The 13944-nt window shown below is 41.0% G+C and overlaps 1 protein-coding gene across 19 annotated transcripts in view; it reads right to left on the bottom strand.

Moving 5' to 3' along the window:
• Positions 1–966: 966 nt before the first annotated feature.
• Positions 967–13944, bottom strand: part of LOC113026584 (pleckstrin homology domain-containing family A member 5) — a 90918-nt gene continuing 77940 nt past the window's right edge. For 10 of the 19 annotated variants that reach the window (XM_026175520.2, XM_080303859.1, XM_080303858.1 and 7 more), the window contains 14 exons: positions 13014–13076; positions 12846–12926; positions 12084–12233; positions 11856–11957; positions 9731–9889; positions 8502–8657; positions 7561–7681; positions 6797–6912; positions 4271–4486; positions 3994–4155; positions 3279–3412; positions 2755–2897; positions 2375–2459; positions 967–2116 (listed from right to left, as the gene is read on the bottom strand). In XM_026175520.2, coding sequence (XP_026031305.1) covers positions 2059–2116; positions 2375–2459; positions 2755–2897; positions 3279–3412; positions 3994–4155; positions 4271–4486; positions 6797–6912; positions 7561–7681; positions 8502–8657; positions 9731–9889; positions 11856–11957; positions 12084–12233; positions 12846–12926; positions 13014–13076 — 1746 coding nt within the window. In that variant the 3' untranslated portion in view covers positions 967–2058. Of the gene's footprint in view, positions 2117–2356; positions 2460–2754; positions 2898–3278; positions 3413–3993; positions 4156–4270; positions 4487–6796; positions 6913–7560; positions 7682–8501; positions 8658–9730; positions 9890–11855; positions 11958–12083; positions 12234–12845; positions 12927–13013; positions 13077–13944 lie in introns of all 19 variants that reach the window. The other 9 variants (XM_026175526.2, XM_080303863.1, XM_080303857.1 and 6 more) reach the window with 4 other exon arrangements.

Raw genomic sequence — 13944 nt, forward strand, 5'->3', positions numbered from 1 at the left:
CTAGAAATGATTTTATATGAGAATACCTTTGGGGTTTCCAGGTCTTCCTCAAATATATCGATTTAACAGTTTGTCAGCATAACGTTACATCTTTTTAGACATGGTGTAGATAATAGTTTTTAGGCCAGGGATGTCAAACTCATTTTACACTATCGGGCACATACAGCACATGCACTTTGATCTTAAGTGGGCTGCACCAGTGAGACTCCCGCTTCTATCAGTGTGAAGACGTTTAACTGCACATTGAATCCTTGAGATAGCCTAATATAATATATATTATATATATATATATTTGCATCTGTTGGCCTCAAATTGCGTGTACATTGTTTACTGAGTTCTTATTAGTCAGGCATTCACATGTAAACGGCTTTGATTTACAACATTTCCATCATGCACCAAAGAGCTTTAATTTTTTTTTGCTAGAATGCCAAACAGGAAGGTAAGCACGGGCATTTCTACAACATGGCCACCCAAAAGTGGCCTATTAATAATTTATGAATGCTATGATTAATGTTAGAAACCTGTTGTGAATGCAAAAATATGGTCCATGTTGCTACAGCTAGATGACCACCAGAGGGAGCCACAGCCCCTCATTTAAACTGTCATTCATGCTTGGTAAATCAAATGAAATCATATCTTATATTTGATTGTTTTTGATTACTATTTGAACCAGAGGCATGCAATTTTGCATGAGGGACTCAACAATTCAAAAAAATCCTATAAGTGAATTCATAGTAAAAGTGTAACCGTCATGGGGGAAACGCTTTTTAAATCTATATTTTGGAGTCAATTTAACACTTTCCATGCATGCGATTTTTATATTTTGGGGTCTATTTAAGCTGGAGTTCATTTAAATAAGTAATGTAATCTTTGATTATGTTGCAGGCTTGAGTCAAACTCCCTTTTGGTCAGCATCTCTACTGCATGTAGCTACAGGGGAGATAAAGAGCATAACACAACCACTCATTAGGAACAGAAACATTTATTTAACATGATATAAAACAGATGGGATATGAACATTTGCAAATTAAATCTAGTATGTAACTGTATGTTGAACATATCCTCCCATCCAGATATACCATGTACATTATATACACAGTAAATCTCTGATAATTACACTTTGTACACACAAAAAATTATCTCAGATTCAGAAAGGGGTTATTTCTATTGCTTTTTACACATCCTTATCCTGTTTTCTTTTAGTTCCAGGGCTCCAAACCAACATGTCATAAATGTTCTCGATTTTTTGTCATAAAATATAATCAAGATCTCTTTTTCCATCTCTCAGTTTAAATATATCTCTCAGCAATTTAAAAAAAAAGGACAGTATAGATTGACTCAAGTCAGAACATTCACATATGCATTGGCAACAAAGTGCCAGGGACTTCAAATCCCATCTTTAAATAATTAGAACTCAGAAGTATGAGAAATTACAAATACTCTTAGTCTGCAGCAATAAAATGGTTCCTCCTTATATAATAATGGAGGGATCTATATCTTTTATCTACTCATCTTTAGCATAGACACATGTTCTTTACAATAAATGGATAAATATGCCTGGTTAGATGATGTCGAATGTGTGGGGGGAAAAAATTAAGTGAATTATTAAAGGCTTAATTAAATGCAGAGAAAATGTGAAACTTGCTTCTGAAACTTTTTCGAACAGTTGATGAAACATGAATGAAAACGTATAACAGACCAACATACTCTGCCACAGGCTATCAGGCTCAGAACAGAGTTCAGTCTATTAGCCTCCTGTATATACAGATAGACTTTGGCCCAGATTCGAACACAAAAACCTAATAAAACCATATAAATAATAAAAATGATTATAAAAGCCTTGTAAAAACTGAAACTGCAGCAGTAAAACGGTATGAATCCATGTGCTGTCTTGCCAGGTTGAGAAGATTGTTGCCCCCCGAAGAGGGAGGAGCTTAAGACGTCACAGTGAGCAATACAGAAGTCAGAGGTTGAGACCCATGAGTATGAAGTAGGCAGTTTCACTCTGTAGCCAAAGGCCTTGTGCTGAACTCTTTAGGAAAGTCCTCAGGAGCCGCTTCAGGCCTCCCCAGCTGCTTCCTTCATGTGTAGGTTTTCACTGAGGCCAGAGCCTGGGCTGAAGCAGAACAAAAGGACAGAAGTGAAATTATAGTGAGATTCCCTCATAGTTCTGCTATACAACAGTGTATTAGTGATACCGCAACACATAGAGAACAAACTCCCCGCATTGTTACGTGAAATGAACCCAACTAATTATCCTGAAATGCTTTTTTAAAACCCCAGAAATCAAATTTAACAATCAAAACACTTCAGCATTATGAGTATGAGTGAAAAAAGGGTGGATGGAGGCCCTTACTGATGCTACTACACACACATGAAGTGAGAACCGTCAGTGAGCTGGGGGGGTGTGGTGGTGGGAGACTGCGGATGGGGTGGGGAAGAGGACGACAGGCTTTTCACTGCAACGAAACGACAACATGGTGAGCACAGGCGCACGCATGAAATGACAAAACAACAAATTAGAACAGTTGATAATGAGTGAATGGCTAAATAAAACAGAAATAATCACTAAAGTGAGTGAAATTACTGAAAAAGCTACTGAGTAAGTAGTAAGTAAATTACCTAACACATACACAATGAAAGCAGCTACAGTTTGTTTCTAAGAACAGGCTCCCACCAGCTTTTGTTTTATTGCATGCGTTTTCTTTGATCCAACCACCCCACCTCCACCCTCTCGTCTCTCTAGAGACGTACCTGCTACCAGCTTGCTGCGTTTGGAGGCCTCGGCTGCCAGCTCATAGGAGATATTAATCATCTTCTCCTTTTCCTGTACAGTAACCTCCTCTTCAGTCTCCTCCTCAGGGCTCAGAGCCAGACTAGGCAGCACATTCTGCATGCTAGGAGCAAACACAAAACAGCAAGGTTTTCTCTACAGCATGCGACGGACAACTTCTAATTACCAACAAACAGGCCAGTTTTTAAAAATCAATATGAGGGCACTGACATTTAGAATAAAATGCCACAGTGGCTCAGAGATGAGCAAATAGACCTTTTCTGCACATTTGAGGCATGGATCTGCATGCCAAGCGCATGAGACATCTATGCTATGACCCTAAACTTACCTTTTACTTTTAGAAGGAATTTCATGCACGACATCTGCTCACCTGCAAAGCTGGCTCTTTCACCGTAGTATCCTTATCTAATATTCAAGGCTTGAGCAGACCTGTCCATGCTAATAACCGATTACTGATTTAGATGGATCATGACAGTGTGCTTACCTGTTTTTGGCTATGAGGGCTTTGATGCGGTCGACTTTTCTCTGCTTATCAGCCTCCTGCTCAGGACTCAGAGCCTCCTCAGGGTCCGATTCAATGTAACGCTCAGGAATGAGCACTTTGTCAGGCACAGAAAGCTGAGGAACAGCCACCAGACAAGAAACACTTATTTAGCACATTTGGTACAAATGAATGGTTTTCTAAACTGACACAGAAAATTCCACTTCTGTGCAAACAACATTATTACCCTGATCGGCATCTATCGTGCAGGAAGACTATTTTACATTTTGGGTGTTTAGAAGTAAATGGAGTGTCACTGTCAATTACTCTGAGGCATTCTGTACTACGCAGAGATCAACTGTAAGAAGTTCACCGATGTAATCTAAAGCAAGGCCGTGAACTCTTCTCAAGGCAGCAAGTCATGCAAATCATGTTGGTAGCTTATGAGCATCCCATGAAAAGATTTTGGCACAGAGGCCTTTGTGTAATGTTCAGTTAGCCTGAACAACGCTTATACAGTTATAAGTTGTTAACTTCTCCATTCCAGTTGAAACTTTTTTTTCCTGCAGTATTAACAATTGAATTGATAATACATGATGTTCTGTTGGTAAACGGCACCTTCATAATAATTTGCCCATGACAGTATTAGCCCTCTGAGTAATGGCTTGTAAAAAAACCAGCAGGCTGATGGGAACGACGGCTAACTGCTGTGCCGTACCTCTCGGTCGACATTAAAGTGATCAGCCTGGGAGGATTCTTTGAGACGAGCTATCTCCTCAGCGGGCGTCTCCTGCTCCCCCACCACCTCCTGCTGCCTGAGAGAGGCCTCCAGCTCCTGAATGTCACTGCTTATCACCTCATCTCTGCGTCTCACTTGAAACTAAAAGAAATAAATTATGAAACATAAAAGAAGCAGAGACATTATATCATATGAACATCTTCTGACTTCAGAGCTACCCTAATGTCAAATAGGGTCTGAGTCACTCAGCCAGTACCTGCGTGTTGCGGTAATGGTTTTCTTTAGTAAATGAGTGGCTGCGAGAGGGTGTGTTCTCCTGGCTGCTACCCCTGATGCTGAGGCTTTTTTTCTTCTCCCTGAGGGTACCCTGCTGGTGGCGACGGATCCTCTCCAGCTGCTCCTCCACGCTCATCCTGGGTCGGCTGCTCTCCACAGCACACAGCTGCTGCTCCACTGCACTGCGTGGACGCTCCTGTTGGCCAGAGACGACAACAGAATATAATTTAATAATGATATAGCATTACTGTGAAGACATTCAGCACTACGAGGTTGCCGCCATGGTAACTTTTTTTACTGTGATCCCCAATTGTGTGCATGGTAGAGATCTGAAGTTACATGGTGTCATTGCCTACTTGGGTTGTTTCACATGACGCAGCATTTGCAGCGTGATGAACTAGGCACGGTTTAAAAAAAGTCTAAACTTTACAAAGAAGAATAATCTCTACCCTTAATGTATGTACTGGAAAACATTTTACTTTTTTAAACAAAAGTAACAAACAGGACAGACACTTTGGACTTAACATAATGACTGAGAAATTGTTAAATATTTGCTCTCTTTGAGCTACATTTGGCAAAAGGCCAAACAACCTGGCTGTTGTGCGCTTGCACGCTCCCGCTGGAACACATGGGTGCACTCAGAGCGGCTGGGGGCTTGTTAATGCCTGAGCAGGAGAGGCTGATGTGAAGTGAACTGAGGAGAAGTTGTTCATTCTCAGGTCTGTGCCACACTGGAGGGTAGGCAGATGTAAACTCAGTCCAGAGGTCAAGGACATAGTCCCCACTGTCCACACTGTCCAAGATATCCTGGGACCTAAGTGCATACTCTTTTAATACCATAGGCTGAAGTACATAAGCCTAGAGGGAGTTTGTGCAATCACCTATTTTCATTACACATCGATCCATGTTCATACTCACACTGACACAGTAAAGCAGGACACACCCTGCAGTGTGTACAACAACCTCAGTTTTATCCAAATTCAGAAGCAGGAAATTAGAGCTCATCCAGGTCTTTATTTCTTTAAGATGTTCCTGCAGTTTAACCAATTTGTGCGCATCATGAAACATTAATGACAGATGAAGCTGGGTGTCACCTGCATAGCAATGAAAATGTATGTTATTGCTGTATATTAGATAGATATGATTCAAACCACTCCAGCGCAGTACCTTTAATAATTATGGCATGCACTATACATCTCTGTAATAAAATATTATGGTCAACAGTACTGAATGCCGCACTGAGGTCTAACAGGACAAGCACAGAGACGAGTCCACTGAAACTCATTTGTTATTTCTCCCAGGATCTAAAGTTGAACTCTTACGCCTTAGGCATGCTCTCTTAGCACCAAGTGCTAAAGCACATAAGCCTAGAGAAATATTGTGCGTTTATCTATTTTCATTTGTACTACATGTCCATTAACGGTCAAAGTTACACAGGCGCAGCAAAAGCAGGACACACCCTGCAGTGTGGTGCACTAATGATATGGTTAGTGTGTTTAAGTTGATAGGATTCGTGGCTGGAAACTGTTTAAATACAGTTTGGCATCTACTTTATGGCAGCATGAGTCACACCCTCACCATGTGACAGCTGGCCTTTACTGCACATGTGAGTTTTCAACCAGCAGCTTACAAGCAAAACAACCAATTAGGAGAGGAGTAATCACAATTCAAAATTAACTGTGGTTAGTTCACAGCTGCCCATAATCATTATTAATTGAGAAAACGTTAATTCAGGCGGACCACAAAGCCAAAAAATTATCAAGGCAAGCCAAACACAGTACCGGGCTACATCAACTAAGGGCTCAGCTGATACTCCTCTACACAACTGGCAATCTGCAGATAGCACAAACAATTAAGCTACTTTAGCCTGGCCATAGTTGCTGCACACCTGCAAGCTGCCTTACAACCCACTTCTAGCTCAGCTCCAACTTTCTTGCTGTATCTCAGCGGTCCCCAACCTTTTTTGCGCCACGGACCGCTTTATGTCCGACAAAATTTTCATGGACCGGCCTTTAAGGTGTTGTGGATAAATACAACAAAATAAAACCAGTAATGGTACAAAAAAATAAAAGAAGATTTATTCATAACACACGGGAAAAGACCTAGGGAAACTGAGTTAACGATAAAAACCATAAAAAAATAATGATAAAAACCCTAAAAAACCCCATAAATTTCGCACACAAGCCTCAACTATCGTGGCCCGGTACCAAACGACTCACGGATTGGTACCGGTCCGTGACCCGGGGGTTGGGGACCGCTGCTGTATCTGACTTAATTCCTGCTCGCTTCCCCTTTGCCTGGGCCTTCGTCCAAGTATGTATATAGGAACGCAGGAAGGTCAGAAAGCCATACTACCAAATCTAAATAACTGCAGATATATATACCAGTCTTTTTTTGACTATAGTCCTGATCGTGACTGTATTTCGTTTGTTTTTCTATTGTCCGATAGATCCAAATCTACAAATGCTAAGAACATTTTAGTTATTATTAAAGCCCAAGGTCTCACCGTTCTAGGGTCAGGCTTCCTGCTCTTTCTTAATGTAACATATGAAGCTATGGAGGAGGAATCAGGCACTGGAGATTTGGTCCTTGGTGGGACGATACCAACTGGATAGGACATACCTACCCACAGAAAAGAAGACAAGAGATCAATAAAAGGTCAAACTGAAATCACATTATAGTAAAAAATTAGATAGGGTCAATTACAGGTGGTATTTTAATTAACACTTTCCATCCAACAAAAAAAAGACCTGCAAGCTCTTCAATAAATGTAGATCAATTTCCCTTTTGTGGTAAATTCAGCTCATCTATTCACATCACATGTTTGGTGGCAGAAAGTTTAAATACAGTAAACAAATATTATAGCTCACATGTTTTGGCCAAGTTTAAAAAGATGCATGCAGGTGCAAATCTCACTGTATCCATGGTAACCAGCAAAATTATGGTTGCCATGAGAGTTACTTTGTGATATACTGACCTAGATCCAAATAATCCAAATGCCAACTCAAATTGTGTTAGAGACAAGGTTTGTGTCAGAAATCACTCCATATTTACAGCATAGTGCACTCCATATGCTGTTCACCTTCTGAGCGTGTAAATGCTTCCACTAGAGAGCCCTCAAATACTCTAAAAGGGAGCGATCACAATGTGTAGACTTTGTTAGTCCCATGATAAAAAGCTCCAGTTTTATACAGACTAAAATGACCACTCTATTGTATTTTTATACACTAGGCTTCACTGCGAAACTGCACCAGTATCTCTCCAAAGTACCTTTATTTCCAACATGTTCTCTATCAGATGGATATTCAGATCTGTCTTCTCCATTATTCTCATCCACTTCGGCCACTGTGGTGAGTTCTGGCTCACTTTTGTACAGTCTGTAGTCAGGACCCTGGAGACGAGAAATTGGGGGGTTAAAAAAAAGAAAGAAAAAAAAAAAAAAAAGAGGTCAACACAAATGAGAAAAACTCTGAAATGTAGTCAGTTTGTAAACAAACTCTGCATAACTCAGCGTGTCATTATCTCTTACAGAATGACTTAAGATGAAAAAATAAAATAAAATTCTTCATTGACCAGGGTTTTTTCTGCTTTGAGACGTTTTCGTGCCCCCTACAGAGGAAAATAACAAGCACTGTAATAGAAATATTTTCTTTTAATCGTATTTGTTAATTGTAGTTTCATTTACTCATACATAATAAACTTATAGTTTATCGACGCCTCAGAAATAACATGAAAACAAATAGATTTAAGCAATAAAAACGGTTTGCCTGTACTGCACATGAGGCGACTGCACTAATTCATCTCCAAAATCCCTGCTCGGAAAACAGGAAAAACCCTGCAGACTGAGCCACCTTAAATTTAAATGTGTGAAATACTCAGACAAAAGGTAGGCAGACACATTCAAACTTCGATATGGCGAAACAAACAGACCCAAAAAAATATTACATTTCAACATAAAGGATGAGACAGAAAAGGGGGATGTGGTAATTTAGTCAAAAACAAAATTAAAAAAAACAAAACAAAAATAAAAACACAAGCTGGACTTCAACCAAATAACTGAAAAGTAAATTATGCTGTACAATGACGGGAACAAATGGAAAAAAAAAATGCAACAGACACGAGATATTTATGGAAATCAAAGTGAACTCATCATCATGGACATGGGATGATACAGCTGAGGGCAGGGTCAACCAAGAGGTCAACAGGCTTACGCTGTGCGTGCTATTCCTGTGATTGGCCTTCCTGTCCTCTGGCTTGTGGAGTGATGAAGGGCGCACGCCGGGATGAGACGGCATAGGGGGCACGGTGGGGGGGTTGGGCTCGTAAGACTGGGGTAGGGGTGGCCGTGGGGGTACAGAGTCCTCCTCCTGGGGATTATATTGGGTATGACAGCACAGGAAGCAAGGTGACACATGGCGCCACCATACAGGCTCAGGGCTACAGCCATCTGGTATAGAGTAGCTCTGGGCCACAGGATGGGCTAAACAGTTGATTAGCCAGAGAGAGCGCTCCAGATGCTGTTATGGCTTGAGTGACACATTCCTCCAGACACCACTACTCACACCATCCATGAGTGGGGTGGGCATTTAGAGCCCTCAGCTTACGTCGATTATCATCTTCAAAACTGCTGGTGATGTGGGTTTATTTTTTTATGATCAATTTTCCCCATTAATTAACTCCAATAAAAGGTGAAAAAATTACCGTTAAGCTCACATCTTTAATTTGCTTGTAATGACAACCACCTGTCCAAAGCCTTACACAGGCCTAGAGACTAGTCAGCAACTCCTAAACAACCGCCGATTGCCGACTGTGGTCACGTGAAAACGATTACAAAGAGAACACTACACAAAAAAACTTGGATTGTAGTGGCATTTCGCAGGAAAGATGCCAACTGGTTTGCAAACGCTAGATATTTTCAACTGAGGTGAAACTTGAAAGAGTGCTGCACAACATGCATGCATTTCAAATGGCGGAACTTTTACTTTAAAGGGAAATGGTCTTTGTTTCAGTACTGCTTGGCATGTAGTTTGTTTTTGCAGCCAAGTCGGCATCTTCCTTACAAACTACAGGCAACCTACTAACAACCAAACTATATACCTCTTTGACACCACCTTCACACTGGTGACTGCCAGTAAGGTCACTGGCTAGTCTCCAGGTCTGTTTGACTGGGACTTTAGCAATTAATTTCACACCAATTGCCTCCAATCACTCATGACCGGTCAGGTAATACACTTTTTTTGCCTCACAACCAGTAATTGCCAGATGGTTGCTAATCAGTTTCAAGGCCTGTGTGACTGAAGCCTTAGGCAGGAAAAAAAGAAAAACTCTTTCTCACATTTGAAAAGCTAGGAACAGTAAATGATGATTTAAAATGCCTTATTGTTTCAGCATCCTGTCAGACCAGGTGTTCAGTTTTCTTTTTCTACAAGTGGTGCCTCACCTCATTTTTGTGCTTACTGAAGTTGGCTTTGGGCCCATAGAAACCCATCCCATCAAGAGCATTTCTCTGGGCTTTGTGTTTATTCAGGGCCTCCATCACATCTTGAATCCTCCACAGCTCCTTCTGGATGCGGACATGCTGCTGGCTGGGTGGTTCTGTCTGGGTGTGCACAGAAAACAGACGCACGTCAACAAACGACAACAACAACAACAAAAAAAACACCTGCAGACTGAGATCTAAGGTGGAGGTCTATAGCAAATAAAACTAACACACAGAAGGCAGACAGAAAGCTGAAGTGAAAAAAATTAGCATGATGGCATCGCAAAAGAACAGTAAAAGGGTAATGTCTGTATCTGCTAAGGTGTGCAGTCAGCGGAGACACAGATCTGATCAGGCTCCAACTGTCTGCGAGAGATACTAGCCTCACAACACGATAATCAGAGGAGAGATTAGGATTGGAAAAGGGGAAGAAAAAAAGACAGGTAATTATCTCCCCCTCGCTGTTGGCAGGTTGGTCTTTGTGAGATGGACTTAAGAAGAGGATGTCCAGACTCCCTGCTGGCCCTCTGACTTCTCTATTCTAAACTATCATTACTCAGTACAAGCCAGGAATAACTGCTAGAACAATTTCTTTTTGTCTCTGCACCTCTTCCTTGATGAAAGAGAAGATAAAAGACAAACTTAATTAAGACCTGCTCCATCCTTGCAACGGTCATCAATCACCCCCTGTGTTGCTTTGATCTCCATTTACTTCTCTCCATATTTTTCTCCCAAAGTCCAGAAAACGTGTCTGCAAAAAGGTTGAGTAGGTTTACAGATTTCTCTGCAGCTCTGCAGTGTATGAATCTGCAAGTATGCCAAGCAGGTCAGCCGCAGTATCAGATTTTCACTACACCATTACTTTAGCCAAAAGGAATTCACAAGAATGATGATATCATGATAGCTACTGAGAGCGCGCTTCGTTAAAAAAAACCCTATCAGGCAAAAAAAAAAATCATGACGCTAAACCAGAGAACCAAAACTACAGTGACTCAACCAGAACAAGAGCATTTCTGTAAACACACCTTTGGGTCAAGATGAAAGGCACAGCTGCTACTGCTAGCCTAGAGCACTGTGGGACATCTTCTTTTGCCAAATCGGTAATTAAATTAAGAATCAAGTCCCCAGCACTTCATCCATCTGCACCCATCATTCAATCACATAGAAACAGCCGAACTCTTCCTGCGTGAGTGACTCGGTCTAACCTAACGGGTTCAGCGTGAGAAGCGAGTTGTATAGTGAGTATACAGTACTTACTGAAATGCTTAGCCATGGCAAACTAAACATCAAATGTGTCAGTGCTGGATTGTTTACAAAATTATCAGCATATTTCTACACACTTAATGTCGAGTTAGAGTTAAGGTCTTTTCACATGGAAGCGAAAAATTTGTGTGTTAAAAATATTTTCCAGAGTCATCGATGCTTAACGCAGCTGTTCACACTGACTGTATAATCTCACAGGACGAAGTTGTTGACTTTGTATTTTTTAAATAGATTTTTCAGATTTTTTACCTGCAAATAAACCGATCTGACCAATCTGACCACTGCATTTGGCAACAAAGTAGCTCAAAACGCACACCGGTACTGAAGATACGATGCTTCTGAAATAGTAAAATGATACCATTTAACTTCAGACACACAGCTAGTCATTGCTATTGGCTCTCTGAAATAGTTTCTCTGTCTCTTCAGATGTGGTGCCGACTCTGCCAACAAGAGTTCAAACTGCCCTGCTGACATCCTGAAATATGTACGAAAGCAGCCGCGATGCAGCTTCAACTCCTGGATCAAACCATGAAACTCTCCCTGCTGCTGCCTTCTCTTGAGATTTGGCTGAATCCAGAATTTCAGTTTCTTCCTTTTCTTGTTTAAAAACACCAGAACCAGCTCATCATCGCCTGATTTTTGCTTCATTCTTTTCCCCACAGTGTGATTCTTGAGGACCGATTGGTCAGTATATATGTTACACATTACAAGATCATTTCCAAACTATGCCCAATTTTGTGCTGTTTTTTCCCCAACATGCTCAGAGTTTAATGGCCTTTAGAGAGAAGAAGTTGAGCAGACTCACTGTCAAAAATGTTCCTACCTGAGGGCTTCCCAGTGCTTCTAGCTGCTCCAGCAGGTTGTTCTTAGCCATAGTCACATCTCCTTCCATCCTGTCATATTCCCTCCATAACCGCTCCACCTCCTGGGGAGGATAGAAACAACAATTATACAACAAACAAAGAAAAATGACCATATTATTAATACTCCTGAAAAACAAAACCCCAAGAGGCCTTCATTGTCTGGAGTGTGAATGCACTGTATTACTTACGGCAGTAACTCTGGACACCTCTCTGCAAGTGCTGAGGAGGCCGCTCTGCAGCAAGTCTCTCTGCTGCACGACACTCTGCATGGCAGCCGGGTTGTCGGAGCCCAACTCTATCTCCTGGCTAGCTGACAGAAGTGCTGTCTCCAGAGTGTGCTGAAGCAACACGCATCATGTCAAATACACAGAGCACAACAGTCATCATTAAAACTTCAGTAAGACTATTTCAGAATAGTAGATTATTTTTAAATATTTCCTGTACATCACTGTTTTGAGCTGTTTTGTCACTAAACAGGAGGTTATCCCATCTTTAAAATGTCAAAATAATCACAAATGCCCATCAGCCCCTCTCAGAGCCTAAAGAAAGCATTTCAAACTACTTAATTGTCTTATCCAAAGTTCAAAGGGCACAGCTGTGACTCAAAATTGACTAGAAATGATTTTATATTTTTTCTTTATACCTACAATCACTGCACATCAACTAGTAACATAAAACAGTCAGTGAGATTTGCTGAATATGACAAAGCAATGCAAACCAGACAAGTCTTTCCATCTGATGATGGTAGTTATACTTACAGGCTATAGTTAGTTATAGTTACAGACTTTGTCTCCTAACTTGCTCTGTTTCATGCTTAGAAACTTTACTCTTAGGAACTGCAAACTGTGCATTCCTTCAAATTTACATTTTTTGCACATGATACCAAATCTTTGTAAGCATGTTTAGACAATGTTTTGCGTGAACATGACGACAAATGCAGTATTAGTCACCTTCTCTCTGTACAGCTGCTGCAGTTTTTCCTCCTGTATCCTGACCATTTTGTCCTGCTCACACAGCATGCTAAGTTTAGTCTGAAGAGAAACCAATAACGAGTCATGACCTGCTGTGTACAGCTAAAAGGAACATTATGTCATGCAAGTCTGCAGCACTGAACTTACATCAGTGTCCACTTCTTCTGGCATGCATGTATAGGCTTGTTCCCTGTAGTTCTCTGGACTCATCTGTTGAGAGAGACAGCATTAGACAGGGGCACTAAATCTGTGCATACACATTAGAATCTGGAGATCTAATGCAGTGTCAAGACCAAGCTCTCTCACTGAGCCGCAGGATTTATCCTTCAGAAGGAACTCATATTTCACTAAATCAGACGATCTGCATTACCAAACCAGCAGTGGGACCTCGGCCAGTCTAAACAGAGTCTCTGCTGTTGATTCTTGTTTCATCATGCACAGTCATTGTCTCCATCAGCACAATGGTTTTATGGAAAAACATACAAAACAATCTGGCTTACTTCACTCTGAAGTTAGCGCATAAGCTTTGTCCACCAATCATGTATTCTACAGCATAATCTGGGGTTAACTAATGAGAGACTGTGTGTGTACGTGTGCATGCCAAAGCGCCCTGTTACTTTTGTTCAGTGCCCAAGTGTACGGTTATGGTTTCTACATTAATTTTACAACGTCAGTGTTTAGTCAGAAAACTCCAAAAGTCGTCCATGTTTCCACTTGATGTCATTCAGCTACTTCTCAAACAAAGAAAATCATTGCAGCTGCATTGGATCCCATGTTTCCAGAAAAATCAACAGATCACATAGTCATTCACCCACTCTGCTAAACCTATAATATTATAAGTACACACCACAGACATCAGGACAGTGACATATTTCTGTGTTATTTTGTGTTTTTAGTCACATTTGATATGAAATGACTCAATGACTATAGGCTCAAAGTGCCAAGTGTAAGATTTAATTCCCTTCCTGGAAAGTGTACAACCTACAGACACAGCACATCCTCTGTATATTCACTTGAGACACTCTGCCAGAACTCGACTGGAGCCATTTCCTTATTGCTGGTTTTAAGCTTTCAGTCT

The sequence above is a fragment of the Astatotilapia calliptera genome, chromosome 7 (genome assembly GCF_964374335.1).
Source record: "Astatotilapia calliptera chromosome 7, fAstCal68.1, whole genome shotgun sequence".
NCBI lineage: Eukaryota > Metazoa > Chordata > Actinopteri > Cichliformes > Cichlidae > Astatotilapia > Astatotilapia calliptera.